We start from the raw sequence: 16,534 nt of genomic DNA on the forward strand, positions 1-16,534 counted from the left end.
AATGTACCCACAGATGAAATCTCTAACCCCACAGCACCTGTAACAGGTGGCAGAATGAAACCGATGGGGTCCTTGAAATCTCCATTGTCCACAGATTCGGAGGTGTGTGGGTGCTTGTGAAGGAGCTATAGTCTCATGGAACACTACAGATTTAACATGCATGTTACCAGGTTTGAAGACTGAACTCACTGTCCCACTAAGAAAGACTCCAAACCATGACATAAGCAATTCTGGATCAGACCATCTAGGTCCAGCATTCTGTTCACACAATAGCCCATGAGAAACTCGCAAGCCGGACTGCACTGCAACCTGTTGCCTCCAATACTGGAGGGAGGAGACAAGTCATTGGGATTAGTAGGAATTGGTAGCTTTCCTCTCCATGAATGTGTCCAGTCCCCTTATAAAGTTATTCAAAGTCCAGTTGCCATCCCAAGGAAGTGAATTCACAGTTTAAAGATGAACCTTTTAAAAATCTGTCTTTGATCAGCTCCATGGGATGATCCCCCTGGGTAGAATTACGGAGGAGGCAGAAAAACATCTTTTTCACACCCGTATGGTCATAGCCCTCCATGTTTGCCCCCTTTTAAGCCCAGTAATTCCAAGCCTTATCTTCCCTCGGAGAGGAGTCATTCTCACTCCTTGGTCATTGGATTCTACTGCATCCAAGGACAGTGTTTTAATATATCACCTCTCACACCATTACTGGAGATGAGACTAAGATCTGCTATTACAGATGTTTTAATTCATTAGTGTTTTAATAGGTTTTTAATGTGTTTTGTTTTATGTTTAACGTATTGTAAGCTGCCTAGGAAGGCCTCAGTAGTCATAGGCAGTCTATAAATATGTGCATAAATAAAAAAATCTGAGAAATTTATGATTTAAACTAAAATATGCTGACATCTCCCACCATCAGTGTGCTGAGCTATTTAATTGGACAAGCAAGGAACTGAGTGAATCCAAGACTCCATGCATGTAAAACAGGCATGTCAGCATGGCACTATGGACCTTCTACATCCTGTTAGCACTGTATCTCTGTACAAGGTTCTTTCCCTACATTTCCTGCCTCCTTGAGTGTTACCTGTCTCAATTTGCAGCATACCTGGTCTACAAATACCAAAGTTATGTCCACGAGTTGGTACTACCCCCATTTGGTGGCCTACAGTGCTGACTTCCCTTGTATGGGAATTCATCTGTGTATATTAAATATACGTTAAAATACATTAGATAAATGTAAATTTACCATGGGTTGCTTATTTATTTATTTAATATACTAGTCAATAGCCAAGGTTCAATGTTCACAGTCCTAAAGTTAGCTTTAAATTGATTTAGGCTAAAATTGTAAATAAATTTACTTAACTATAAACTCCACTGCACATAGCAGGGCTTCTAAGCGAATATTCATAATGTTGTGTCATTATTCATCTGGAAAAGATCCAAAGTGCACATAGTTATAATACAGGATCAAGGACTCTACAGAGTTCCCCACCAAAGCTTCTCAACTCTCATCACGACTCTGAGATAGTAGGAACAAATTCGGCATTTGTTGCAGCAGAGAATCCCTCATCCAGTTAAGACCACTGGTCCAACTAGTCACGTATTGTCAATGGTGATTGTCAGCACAGCCTCCCAGGGTTACAAGCGACCTGCTTTGCAGTCTAGCAGTTTTCCTGCCCTTTCTGGAGATTGAGCCTGGGAACTTTTGCATACAGCAGCTGGCAAAGCACACCATACGGTCCTAGCATGCACTTTAGCACAGGGCTACAGTTTGGTTCCTCTTAAACGATCGGACGCATGGCAGTCCCAGCATTAGGTTCTACATAACCAATCAGTCAGACTTCTAGAAATGATTCATTTACTGTCAATTTTATTTCAGGATCATTCAGGCAACCAGCCATGAATCGATCCATTTCTTCTGAGAATTACGCATTGACCCTTCATCCCCTTATGTCTTTGCATGGAAACAGTTGCAAGACTTATGGGTCAAGTTGAAACTGATCAGCTATGTGAAGGTACCTCAAGATCAGGGGTGCACATCAAATTTCCAAGAGCACACCATGTTTTGTTTTGGTTTTTTTAATGGTTGCTCAAATCTGTCTTTGGTGCTAAACCAATATGCAGCTAAAACCCTCAAGAACTCCGATACTGGTCTTAAGACACAGATAGCAAAATTAATACCAGTATATGAATTATTTTTTGCGACTCAGTAGCCTTCTCCAAACTTGTGCCCTTTGGATGTGTTGAACTACAACTAATGGTCATGACTGGGAATGACAAATGACATTCCCAACAAACCTGAGGGCACCATGTTGGAGAAGGTATGGGTATGCTGACTCCTTATACTTTTCAGACATTCAAAACTCAGTAATCACATATCTACCTTACTAAAAGTTCTTATTCTTCACTTCTTTGGTTACTCGTCTTTTCATTTTCTACCATAAAGTCTTAATTCTTTGCCATATACATAACAATTTAGTTCAAGCTTTCCAGACATCAGTTGTGTGGAATGCGTATTGTGGTGCATTGTGCACCAGATTCTAGTTTCAATAAGCCAATTGTAGAAACAATTCATGGCAGAGCGCTCTGAACTTTGAAATAGCATGCCTCGCTTTGACACGCTGCCAAATGCCTGATGTTTGCAAACAGTTTGTATGGACATAATGAGAGCATTCCCTGAAGTGAAGACTTGTGTGGATGGGTGAGGAGAACAAGTTTCTGTTTTGATAGTTGAATTTTATACCCTAATAACTTCATCTCCCTCAGATCCCACCACCACCATAAAGTGGAATTTTTCAGGATAATTTGAAATAATACCCCTTTGACATTTTCAGCTGAATGTAAAAATACCCTTAATTTAGCCAATGTAAAAATATATTGGTCCCTCTTCAAAATAGCCTGTTAATAAAACTTACTTATAATTCACTCCCAGCTGATAACTGATACTATTTTCTTTAAGGAGTGTTGCTTCTTTAGGAGAAATATTCCCAACTACAGATTATTCAAGATTTGTTCATTTGCTGCTTTAACCTGTGAAAGGAAGGCTGTTGCTTAAGGAGGGGTTCTCATTTAAATATGGCTTATTCAGTTTTTTGAAGAAATGAGCATAGCAACAGTCAGAAACCAGCTGAAGCTGCTGGCCTCTGCACTTACCAGAAGAGTCTGCTATAAGGTTGACTCCCACATTTTAGCACAAATCAGATGGGATCAGTATCTCATGGTTTTTTTTTTAAAGGGGGAACTACAGCTATGGAAGGCAGAGGAGAAATTAGCTTTGGACATTGGTGCTGTTTTGGAAGGGTGGGAGCATAACCTTTGCATCCAGTGCTATTTTCCTCATGAAAATTGCCTATCTGCCTAAAATAGCTATTTGGCTCATGGGAGAAAATGCGCAGCTACCAGTATATTATTTTTTTTTTTTTGCACTAAGAAAAACAGCAGCTCTGGGGGAAATGAAAATGCTTTCCCCTTCACATACAGCACTGGGGCCTTGAAACAAATTGTGGCCTCAATCATGGACACGACTTTTTTTTCTTTTTCTTTTTTAAAGAAAGACCAAAATCACAGACCTGTCTTGACAATGAATCTGGTTTTGTCCTTAAGCCTGGATCTGAAAAAGGTGTGATTACTCAGCCATTTTCTGGCTGCCTTCTAGGAAGCTTTTAGTATGGCAAAGTAGGAAATTTGAGTTGGAGGTCACCTCATCTGAGGAACACTCCTTAAAGAGGACATTCCTTTAATGAAATCACTCTGCTGTTACATGAAAGAGGAATTTTTCTTATAGAAAGAGCAAGTTTAGGTAAGATACAGAGTTACCTGTTAAATCAAACACTGGCATGCAGGTTAAGAGTACACAGTGTATTAAAGCAATAGCAATCCAACAGTCAATAAACACATGATATAAAGTTTTAAACAGATCTTTTATTTATCCTGTAAAAGAAGGGTAATTCCACACAAAATACACAAGTCTAGTCCACAGTTCATTCAAGCAAGAGCGATGGAAAAGGCTGCAAGCAAGAATGAGCTGAGGTTCTGGGCATCTCCTCTTTGGATAAGAGATTGCAAGGACTTCTTCTCTAATTGTTGTGCTCTTGAAGTGCCTGAGCCATGAAGAGTTTGCCCAGGTTCTGCGCAGTGAACTCCTTGATGTTCTGGCTGTATGTGTTAATTTGACCTGCAAAGAAAACATGGTGGGGAAGGAAAGAAAACAAAATTTCTGAATTCTTTTGGATAATGGGGTAGAGGTGTGTATACAAGCTTGCTACCTTTCTAAAAATCAGGTGGTGTTGTACCATCCTACTCTGCCAAGTGTTAAGCACGGATTGGCACAGGAAAAGGAACCTGGTTGTAGTATGCTAGGGGAATTCTGGAAAATTGGGAAGAGAAATATTCGTGCTATTTCTCTTCTACCTGGGGGCCTGGAAACAATGCTTGCCTCATCTGGTTGACTTTTTGTGGGTTATGTTGGTTTTTTGTTAGCTGCCTCACATTAGCAATTTCTCAAGCCAGCAGGCTGTGGAGGCTTTGTCTGAAGTACTGTACAAATCAAACTCATCCTTACATATACTTTCTTTTTTTGGGGCGGAGGGAGGAGTTGTACACACATTGCTACTGCAATTCATTTTCTTTACTAGTCAGGAAGAACAAAAAGACAATGCCAGATTATCAAAATTAAAACTGCTTAGCAGACCAATACACTTTCAATTTAATGCTCTACTTTAAAAAAGTTCTGAAATGCCTCAGAGACAAAACCAGCCAAGTCTCAGCTTTGATCCCCAACTTAATTCTGCGTGAATTAAAATAGTGAACACTTTCAGCTCTTTTCCTGACTCTGCTAAAAAGGAAAAACATTTTGGCTGAAGGCTGTTGAGGCGTAAATTGGCTGTTCCTTCCCCTAGCTCCAGAAAGATGGCTGAACCAGAACTCACCAGAGCACAGGCATAACCTGAAATGTAATTGAAAAAGTGAAGGTACTTCACTAGGGTGTGTTCCCCCTTCCCTTTAAAGCAGCACTGAGCTCTGGGAGAACACATTACCAAAATTCAAACCAGACCCATTCACTCCAAGTCAAAAAGGACAATGATGATACAATTACGCTACACATTGCTGAATTGTTACATTGTGTCCTGTTCCTGCAGTGTGGCAGCATTTTTAGTACATGTTAAATTTTATTTGAGCTTTCATTCTCAACTTCAGGCTTCTGTTTCTGAAACACTTTTTCGTAGGGAATAAAAGCAAAAGCTGGTGCATTCTATGGGAGATCTCCAGGGTGCTAATGCGATTAATAGTGATGGGTCAGCCTGAGGCATGGCGATTTCTCTAGCATGGTCAGTCTGTCATGCCGCCATTTCATTGTGCATCTTCTACCTCTCTGCCTTGTGTCTTGATCTATATGTCTCTTCCCACGAACACAGTATCATGAAAGGAAAATATGAAACAAGTTTGCCTCATAGGAATCACCTTGGATAACTTAGACCAAAGAAAGAAATATGAAGATACTTCAAATCTCAAACACTAGTTCTTAACTCATCTGCTCAGGTGGTAAGTCACATCCCTCGGCCATTTGTTTCTCCAAGGAACCTAACATGCCCCTCTTCTTCATCTTATAATCACAAGAACCCCATGAAGGAGATGAGGCCAAGGATCAGGGACTGGCTCACATAGTGAGCTTTACGGCTGTGTGGGGGAACGCAAACCCAGGTCTCCCTAGTTCCAGTCCAACACTCCAACCACTGTGCAACACCGTTCATGCAAGCTGGGCAAGGGGGCATCCAAGGAAATGCTATTTATACAGTGCCCTATGTAAAAGAGTTTAGTACAGCAAAAACCCAATCTGGACTAACATTTAGCTATGCCACTCAGGGACAAGTCTCTGTTGCCTTTAGGCAGCCTCCCCTACCTGCTTCCTCAGGCTAACAGCTCAGGATCTACTTCAGCCTTCCCCAGCTTGGTGCCTTCTGCGTGTTTTAAGTTTCAGCTCCCATCAGCCCCAGCCAGTGTAACTAATACTGGGAGGTGCAGTAGAAAACATATCAAGGATGACGGGTTGGGGGAATGCTGTTTCAGAGAGAGAACCTGGAAGCCCAGCGCATGCCATCTTGAGTTGGGAGGCTAATAGAACAACATGCACACATCACACACACTAGTTTGTTCTGGTTCCCGCTTGGATCTAACGCAGCAGCTGCCCCTAAAAGCAAGGAGCATTTTGTCGTGTTTCCTTGAGCTTTGTGAACATAAATGCAAAGCCCCACCAAAGCAGTAAATATAAAAGGCCTTTGACGCACCCTTTAAAGGCATCGCTTTTCCCTTTCTTGCCTACAAATCTTGTTGAAAATAAACAACAGAGCCGCCGCAGGAAAGGGAAGGCAGTCGAGTTTTTCCCTTCCCCCAGAAATGTTACCTGCTATCAACAGCGATTCCATCCTGGCAGGAGGCTGTGGTGGCTTGAACAATTTGTTAATGTCCTCTTCAGGGAGGGGCGGCTCCCCTTTACTTTGACGCTGCAAGTTTTCTTGCTGACGTCTCTGCAGGTACTGGAGAGGGAAGGAGCAAAAATGCAGCGGTGGGGTATCTGATCCAAAGGGGACCCTCAGAAGTCACATGAAGAATGCGGAGGAGTTGCCTAATTCAGAAGGTCACCCAGGCTTCAAAACATTCAGTGCTTTCTGGCACAGCATGACACATACACACATGATGTGTTCTTGAAAATGCTGCTGGGCTTCAAAAGGGGGTGGTTTCTGCTCCAGTCACACCCCCCATTGAGGAAGTTTCAATCCTTTCCCCCATCCTCACTGAATCACTTATCTTAGCTCACTAAAATCGGCAGTGTGGTTTACAGATCTTTAGTTGTCCAAAGGAAACTATATGATTAGAGATTTTAAATGAAATTAAAATCCACGGGGAAAAGGCCCTTTGTTCTATGCTGCTGGATTGAATTTGGGCATGATTCCAGAAGCTTCTGAAGCACCACAGAACGTATGTTACAAGTATGTTATCACGACCCTGGAGCATCCAGAATCATCATCTCTCAAGCAGCTCTGTGAAGTTCAAAGGCCTCCACCATTCAGTATCATTCCCAAATGGTTCAACAGACAATGTGATGAAAAATCCAGGTTCATCCACTTTTTGGGACATGAACTGTAGCCTTCCAGCCCTTTTGTATTTGGGTCCTTCCAACTGCAGCAGGAAGGGAAGAGAGTTGTACCTCCTGGCAGAATACTAGAATGAACACTGAGAAGGGGTGGTGGGGGGGGAACACTGGAGGAAAAGAAGAGTGCCAGAAAGACAGTCTATGTGAATTTCCCAAGTTCCTTGCTCCTCAACATACATGGTGGCTCAAAAAGTAAGAATGAAGAATACCTGAGTCTGACACAAGCTTGAATTGGGACTGATCAATTGTGCTGCTTTTTAGTTACTTTTATCATGAAGCAGCACCTTTGGAGACTTATTTTCAATGGACATTATATCTTTTGGCTGGCAGCCATAAATGCAAATTAGTTTGCAAAATGTGTGTTCTTATAGTAATCTCATATAAGTGAACAGCCGTTCATTACTGCAAGTTATTTAGACAGCAAAGGGGCACCAAGGTCTGAACAGTTCACTGAGTTTTCGTAAGATGGAAGGAAAGCCTGTGCCAGGTTTGGGTTGGTTTTTGTTTTTTATGGAAGGACAAACTTCATAAAAGTTGTAATCGTGAGTCTTCTTCATCATCAGGCACTGACAGTCACATCAAGCAGTGTCCTCTGCAGAGCAGTCTCAAGGTTGGTGTTCAGCTGGTGCCATGATTTCTTAATACACCCAGATTTGGAAAAATAGCAAATTAAGTGCATAGCATTCTGCATCTCAGCAGTGTTTGAAAATGAAAAAGATTTGGGAGAATCAAATGAGGGGTGTGGGGGGGTGTAAAGGGATCCATATTGCATTCAGTTGGTGCATTACTTACCAAAATTGCTTGCTCTTGCACACAACTGTTCTATATCTAAATAATGAACAGACTGACTATGGTTCAATGAGCCGCATCTACAGCAACTGTAAGTTAAGCAAGAGCTGATGGGTAACAGTCCTGGATTCTTTCCTCCTTCAAATCAGTTTTTACATCTCTGAAACCTTCTCATAAATTTGCCCCAGAAGATTTATACTGGCAAGCAAGGAAGTTGGAAGGAACAGTAAGTCAGCAGTGAAGTCCCAGTTTTGCATGTTATGTGTGGGAGAGATCAGTTTCCTGAACCGGCATTTATATTGAGAAAATGCAACATAAAGATCCAGCAATTTGCATCCAATTACAGAAACCACACAGTATCATGTATTATCTCCAGACCGATATGGCCCACCCAGAGAACTAACCTGATGTTTCTGTTGCTGCTGTTTGCTGGTGTTCCGTAGATAGGTGTTGTATTTTACAATATCCTGGCTCATCTCATCCACTCTGTCCATCAATAGCTGCAGGCTCTTTGCAAGGTGATTACTAAAACACAGAAAAAGAAGGTCTGAGGAAGATTTGCCATTGGACATATTTTCTTTTTGCAGCACTATATCTGGACAAAATTTCCTTTCTACAGCAATTAGTCAATCTTTGCTGGTGAACTGAGCAGTAAGTTTAAATTTACTTAAATATTGTTTAAAACTGCAACTGTAGTACCTCCTGTTTATTTAGCCCTTGCTCCAAATCAGCTTTTCCCAACTTGGCAGCTTTCAGATGTGTTGGACTGCAACTCCCATAATACCCAGCCAGTGTGGCCAACAGCCACACTGGCTGGGAATTATGGGAGATAAAGTGCCAAGTTGGGGAAGCCTGCTCTAAATAAATAGGAAGGGGTTCAGTAAAGACTGACTGAATTTGATAGCATCTCTGTATTTCTCTCAATGCACCACCCCCTTCATGCTAGCATTGCAATCCTGAGCTCAGTGTCAGGCATAGAAGCCATCAAAAATCTTAAGATGTTGGCTTTGCTAGACACGTAACGCCAAGAATAATAGAGCTGCATCTCTCTGGTGCCAGTTAACAAATTGCATCCTGCTCAAAGAAGCTATTTCATATAGACCCAAACAGCACTGGAAACAGGCTCTATGGCTAGGGCCTGAAGAAACTATTTTAATGTAAGATTTAGACTAGACCTTTCACAAGAATTTAGGAGCTCCTCTTGATCCACCCAGAGTATAGGACACCGAATAATGTGCTTTATTACAGGGAGGCAGAACTCCCCGATTATTAGAGCACTACAATGGAACCAATTACACAGGGAGGCTGTGGGCTCCCCCACACTGGACAGCCATCTCTGGGTGATGGTTTAACTTGGAAGTCCTGCTTTGAGCATGGGGCTGGACCCAAAGGCCATCTTGGCCCCTTCCAACTCTACTATTCTGTGATATTTTATTTATTTATTTGTGATATTTATATGCCATCCTATTGCAAAAGTCTCAGGACAGCTTACATAATAAAATACAAGTATCAATATAAATAAATTATAACAAAATGCCAACATAAAAATCAACATAAACAAATCAACCCACTCCGGCTGTAATTAAAAATATAATATTAAAATACCATATTAAAACTTATTAAAATATTGATGAAATAAAAAGGTCTTATACCCTATAATGAGGGCACCAGGTGGACCTCTCTGGGGAGTGCATTCCATAGATGGGGCGCCACCGCAGAGAAGGCCCTCTTCCGGGTGCTCTGCCTCCTAATATCTTTCACAGAGGGTTCCCGGAGGAGGGCTTCTGCTGCCGATCTCAGGAGGCGGGAGGGCAAATAGGGAAGAAGGTGTTCCTTTAGATATCCAGGTCCCAAGCCGCGATTCTTGGGAGTGCATTAGAGTCTTCTCTAATATTAATTTTCTGTTGCATGTGGGTTTATGACTAATTCCCAAGCAGTGTGAACAGCACTTTCACAAATCCTCTGAGCTTAAGCCCTGCTAAATCATACACTGGATCCATCCCTTCCAGCTTCCTTCTTCTGACAGTGGCCAAACAGATACTCTCAGGAAGTCTACCAGCAGGACCTCCCCCCATTGTTGACTCTCATGTAACAGGATTCAAGGGAGCCTTTTGGAACCAGAGCATCCATTTTTGCAAACAAGCAGAGATAGACTTCTGCACCATGAATTTGTCTTTATTCCTGTTTAATTTTACCTTGGCTACTCTCACATCTTGCAACAGTGAATGTCATATAAATTGTGCACTGCCTTCATACTTTCAGACAACCTCCTCCAAAGTGGGTCTCTACAACCCACATGAGCCTCAGTCAACATGGCCAGCGGTCAAGGATAATGGAACCTGCTGTCCAATCACAGAGGATGCTCTGCACTTTCTACGATGGAAAGGTCGATCGTACATTGCTGTTTTAACCTCTCAGTCCTGAGTGAGTTAAGAGTGTATGGGTCCATGTATATGTTTATTTGATGCTTTCAAGAAAAGGAAGGGGAAACAGGAAAAATATCATCACATTTCTGTTCCTGGCTGAACTCATCCCTCCTGCACCATAGCAGTCATGTAAGACCAAACGTCCCGGTGGAAGCCACACACTGCTGCTGTTTTCAGCATTTCACAGCGCCTTGCAGAAATATTCACAGCAGCTCCTTTGTGTTCCCCACATTTTGTTGGGTTACAATCTGGACTGAAAATGCTTTCACAGGCATTGTTACTACGTGATGTATGCAAGACTGTGAATTAAAAGTATTTTTAATTATGGCACAAAAGCTAGGTAAACCAACAAAGAAACTGAACTGCCACTTGTTGATTACAGAAATATCCATCCATCCTCCCCCACCCCCCAAGTCAATACATAGTAGAAGCACCTTTGGGAGAAATTATAGCTCCAAATCTTTTTGGGGAAGTCCCTATTAGCTGATGCAACTAGGCTCTGCAGTGTTTATCTGTGCTTTACAACAAAACTTCTCCAGTTTTGTGAGGACGGATAGAGACTACTGATAAGCAGCAACTGTCAAGTCTTGCCACAGATTCTCAATTGCATTTTAGGTCTTGGATTTGCTTGGGGCAGTCTAAGACATTCCAGTTGTTGTTTTAAGCCATATCAAAAGAAGGCATCCCTGAATCCAGAGGTGGCCACCAATTACAGACCAGTGGCCAACATCCCATTCTTGGGCAAGGTGTTAGAGCGGGTGGTGGCAGGACAACTCCAAGCACTCTTGTATGAAACTGATTATCTGGACCCATTTCAGTCCGTCTTCAGACCCGGGTACAGTACTGAATCCGCCTTGGTCACCCTGTATGATGACCTGTGCAGGGAGAAAGACAGGTGGAGTGCGTCCCTGTTGGTTCTCCTGGACCTCTCAGCAGCTTTCGATACCATCAACCATGGTATCCTTCTGGATAGGCTTGCCGGATTGGGAGTCGGAGGCACTGCTTTGCAGTGGTTCCGCTCCTATCTCAATGGCCGATTCCAGAAGGTGGTACTGGGGGACTATGGCTCTGTGCCATGGCAGCTGTGTCATGGAGTTCTGCAGGGTTCCATTTTGTCCCCCTTGCTATTCAACATCTACATGAAACTGCTGGGAGAGGTCATTAGGAGGTGTGGGCTGCGGAATCATCAGTACGCTGATGATACCCAGCTCTACCTCTCGTTTTCCACCAATCCAGGTGAGGCAGTGGCTGTGCTGAACCGGTGCCTGGCCGAGGTAAACGGCTGGATGAGGGCCAATAAACTGAGGCTCAATCCAGACAAGACGGAGGTCCTGTTGGTAGGTGGGTCGGGCTTCGGGATGGGGGACCTGGACCTTGTTCTGAATGGGGTTGCACTCCCTCTTAGGGACAGGGTTCGCAGCCTGGGAGTGCTCCTCGACCCTGAGCTGTCATTAGAAGTTCAAATAACAGCGGTGGTGAGGAGCGCCTTCCTTCAGCTTCGGCTGATCCATCAGCTGCATCCCTACCTGGAGAACAATTGCCTGGTGACTGTGACACATGCATTGGTAACTTCCTGATTAGACTTCTGTAATGTGCTCTACGTGGGGCTGCCCTTGAAGACAGTCCGGATACTTCAATTGGTGCAAAATAGAGCTGCCAGGTTGCTGACGGGGTCTGGGCATTGTTCTCATATAACCCCAGTCCTCCGTCAGCTTCGCTGGCTTCCCATTGAAGTCTGGGCCCAATTCAAGATGTTGGTTATCACCTATAAAGCCCTCAACGGCTTGGGACCTGGTTATCTAAAGGAGCGCTTGCGTCCATATGTGCCCTCCCGCCCCCTGAGATCGGCGGGGGAGGCCCTTCTCCAGGAACCCTCTGTGAAGGATGTTAAGAGGGTGAGTACCCAGAGTAGGGCCTTCTCTGCGGTGGCACCCAATCTATGGAATGCGCTCCCCAGAGAAGTCCGCCTGGCGCTGTCGTTATTTGTTTTTCGGCACTAGACCAAGACCTTTTTATTTAAACTATATTTTAATTGTTAACTGTTGTTTTTATTTATTGGTTTTATGATACAGCCGAGATGTTCCGAATTTTTAATGTTTATTCTATGTTTGTTTTCTCCTGCTTTGTAAGCTGCCCTGAGGCTTTCTGCGATGGGGGTGGCATAAAAATATTATAAATAAATAAATAAATAAATAAATATCAGTGTGACTTTCACTGTGCATTTAGAGTTACTGTCCTACTGGAAGGTAAGCCTCCTCCACAGCCGAATGAAGCAGGTTTTCCTTAAGAATTGCCCTCTATCCTTCTTGTCCGCAATCCTGACCAGTTTCCCAGTTCCTGCCAAGGAAAAGCATCCCCACAATGTAGTGCTGCCACCATCATGCTTCACTGTGAGGATGGTGTTCTCAGGACAATAAACTCTATACCACCCATGGCATTTTGCAGCAGAGCCAAGATGTTCGCTTTTGGTTCCATCAGACCAGAGAATCTTTTTCTACAAGTTTGCTGTGTCTACCACATGCCTCTTTTCAAACTCCAAAGAGGCTATGATATGGATTTGTTTCAGTAATGGCTTTCTTTCTGCCACTTTTCCATAAAAGCCCATCTGGATGACAGCTGTCCCTGCGTGATTACTCCCATCTCTGCTGCGGATCTCTCCAGCTCCTTCAGAGTTACCAGTGACATCTTGGTCGCTTTTCTGTCTAATGCCCTCCTTAACCAGTTACCCAATCTTGATAGATGGCTTCTTCTAGACAGAACTGAAGCTGAGCCATATTCATCCTATTTTACAATGATGGATTTAATGGTATGTCAGCGGATGTTCACAGCTTGGGATTTCTTTTAATAACCCAACCCTGATTGGTGCTTTGCACAACTTTTATCCTAGAGTTGTTTAGATAGTTCCTTGGTCTTCATGATGCTGTTTGTTTTCATATACTTCACAAGAAACTCTGGGCCCTTCCAGAAACAGGAATGTTTAATATCAGGTCAAGCAACACTGGAACTGCACACAGGTGGACTCCATACGTACACTGACTTTAGAAGCTGTTAGGTTGCACCAGTTTGTTTAGGCATGACACAGTAAAAGAGGTGAATACATCTGCAACTAACAACTGCCAGTTAATTTTTGCTTATTTAATTTGTGTGCCACAATAAAAAATATTTTGCACATTCACAGTGCTATCTTGCATATATCAATTGGTTAAAAAACCTAATTAAATCCATTTCAGTTCCAGGTAGTAACACAAGCAGTTGTGGAAAATTCAAAGGGGAGAGGAATACTTCTGCAAGGCACTGTAAATGTCCGGTATGCAATCTGTTCTCCCCCAACTTTCAGCCACTGCTCCACCCCACTTTCCATAATCCCTCCTCATGGGCTTTATCTTACATGGTTATTATTTCTCAACTACAAGAGATTTAATGAATTTATTCTATGAAAACAATAATCTGACAGAGGACTTTAGTCACAAAGTGGGTTGCAATACTAAAATGAAACTTAATTAGATGGGATTGAAAAACTAAATCCAGGGTGCTACTTTAGGTTGATGTGACAGTTTTCATCCTGCATTAAACAAACACGCAAACAAGCAAAATGGACTATTAGAGGATTTATTGGTCACCCCAGACAAAACTGCCTCATGTAAGGCAAATGTTCCATAGTGAAAGTTTCCCCACAGCAGACTAGAATAAGCGTAAGAATGGTTTCAGGTCTCAGTTAGTACAGCCTATTTAAGACAATCTATCATGCTTCAAGGCACAATAAGCATCACAATGTTTTGGCCTATTAACCCCTATTAAACATAACACTGTTTCAGTCCATCAACTTCAAATGAGTGCATCCATGTTTTCTCTCAAGGGATTCCAGGTTTTTCTTTCTGAGGGAGGAGCTTGTTCCTATACGTGGTATGCAGAGTAAGAGGATCTGTTCTTAACCTCATTTTGTGCCCCAATGTATTTCTGTGGGGTCACAAAAGCACCCCAATAGCCTATTATCATACAGTTGTGGGGACATCCTATGGCCCAGAAATGCATGGTTTATAAATAAATAATTTTTAAAAACCTACCAAAGGTGGGTGGCTGAAATTTGGGGGCACTGTTTACCTTATAGGTGACAAGGACTAGTCCCATAAGGACTAGATACACAGAACTATTAGCTATGTGCATATTACAGTATAAATTATGAATGTGAGGTAAGAAATTCACCCCTGGATGCTAGATGAAGTTATAAGAATTAACCACTAATGAAAAAACAAACCACAAAGCTTTTGTGAGCCTTTGAACAGCTGTGGGGGGAAGTATCAAGGACCTCTAAGAATCAACTTGAAATGCATTTTTCATGCTAAATATTAAATCCTTGATTCAGACAAAGTCAGGCATGTTTATAGCCCATTAACTGTGAGAGAAGAGCTATATATATGCTTAACACTCTCCAACTGAAATCAGTACTAGCAAAAAGGGGCTTGACTTCTGATCTTACCTTTTGCATTTGGCACTGGGAGCTGAAAAAGGTCTTTGTGTCCCAAAACACAGCCAGGTATGCACAGAATAAGTAACTAAATAGTGCCCTCCTCATTGTCTCCTACCAATTCTTTAAAAACTATTTCTTTTTCAACCACCCAAGAACCTGTGACATTGTTTAAGCAAACAACAACTATTTTCTAGCAGCAGCTCTGTTCCCCAAGAGAACCCCTCTAAGAAAAAGTCATAGCTCTTTTAAAAAATGCTCATGTCTTTGGACCTGAAGCACTCCTACACATTAATCTTTCCTCCCTCTTCTGGTTCTTCCCCTCCCCTAAAAAAGGGAAGATGATTGTGGGGAGGATTTGGAATTCACTGTGAAGAATCCATTGCAGACATACTCAATAAACAAATTCATCATTGTTATTATTAACAACATCAGAGTCAGAGAACAACTGCTATGCATAGAGAGAAATGAAGGGTGCTAATGCCCTTGACAAAAGAAAGCACCAATTCTTTTGCAAAAGGATTGGTTAGACAAGGGCTTGGCAACAGAACTTCATTCCTTATGATTTTCTCTTGGGTCAGTATGTCAGGGCCGGATTTTGTATTGAGATGCTACTGTTAAAAGCTGCAGTGCTCTGATGTCTTCTTGGCCTTGACAGCAAATAATAAAATGTGAGATGGCTGCATTAACAGATGTCAAATAAGACAAAGTGATAATCACGTATTAACTATGGAAGCAGTTTTTCTACAACTCTCTGCAAGGTGCCCAATGCTTTCTCCTACTAATAAAAATAGATTGACAAGAAATATATTATTGGGTGACTGCATGTCAAAGCTAAGTCTTACATTTGTTACCTAATTTTGTGAAGGCCTTTTGCTGTTAAACATTCCTAAATCTAATCTGAACAAAAACAAAACAAAACAAAGATAATAAAAAGGCAAAAACCAAAGAGGAAAATGAGTTGAATTAGAAGCTGTTTGAGCTGAAAAGTAGAAAATATATTTTTTTCTTATTCTTTAGCAGAACAAGCAGACTGCATAACTTAACAATGGTTATACATCAGTAATGTGCATGCCACTAACTCAATTAGAGGTTCTTCATAAACCTAGGAACAACAACCCCCCCTGCCCACCCCCAAGTGCCAAGGGTAAATGAAGCATTAAGTACAGGTCATCCTAGCCTCCTCTGAAAGTCAAGAGTCTGGGCTAAATCCTTCAGCAAACAGAATTAAATCAATTGAGGAAAAGATTTTCTATGCTGATTTTCTATGCTGTAGGCAGATCAAAGGGCAAGAGGCCAAATATTGTTATGCAGATTTTATTGTACTAGCTGCAAACTGAAACCCATTCTTATTCTGATGCAAAGCATTTGCCATGCCTAAGACACCTTGGGGTCAAAAATGACCCCTTTTGCAACTAGTGCTAGGCTTCATTTTGATGCAGGGTAACAGTTAATGTTTAGACAGTTAAAAGGTCTAAATAAGTGTAGGACTGCACCCTTAGCCATTCCATTATATAAGCAGGTGGGAAAGACAGGTAACTACTTAACGTTACGACTACATGTTGAAAGCATTGTGAAGGGGACAGAAATACATGGGAGTTATAAACTGCAGAGAGAAAACACAGAAATCAGGATGCAGGTAGGTGTTATAGTTTGTAGACCTGACTTTCTTCTTGTCTACATTAGGTCATCCTAAATGTTGTATCCACC

At 42.1% G+C, this 16,534-nt stretch overlaps 1 protein-coding gene across 1 annotated transcript in view; it reads right to left on the bottom strand.

The window, feature by feature from the left end:
* Positions 1 to 3,895: 3,895 nt before the first annotated feature.
* EIF3H (eukaryotic translation initiation factor 3 subunit H) overlaps positions 3,896 to 16,534 on the bottom strand; it is a 76,938-nt gene continuing 64,299 nt past the window's right edge. Inside the window, exons 6-8 of the mRNA XM_044421808.1 lie at positions 8,338 to 8,458; positions 6,395 to 6,527; positions 3,896 to 4,168 (exon numbers count right to left, since the gene is read on the bottom strand). Coding sequence (XP_044277743.1) covers positions 4,071 to 4,168; positions 6,395 to 6,527; positions 8,338 to 8,458 — 352 coding nt within the window. The 3' untranslated portion in view covers positions 3,896 to 4,070. The remainder of the gene's footprint in view (positions 4,169 to 6,394; positions 6,528 to 8,337; positions 8,459 to 16,534) is intronic.

Source organism: Varanus komodoensis, unplaced genomic scaffold, assembly GCF_004798865.1.
Source record: "Varanus komodoensis strain SLA01 unplaced genomic scaffold, ASM479886v1 scaffold12, whole genome shotgun sequence".
In the NCBI taxonomy this organism is placed as follows: domain Eukaryota; kingdom Metazoa; phylum Chordata; class Lepidosauria; order Squamata; family Varanidae; genus Varanus; species Varanus komodoensis.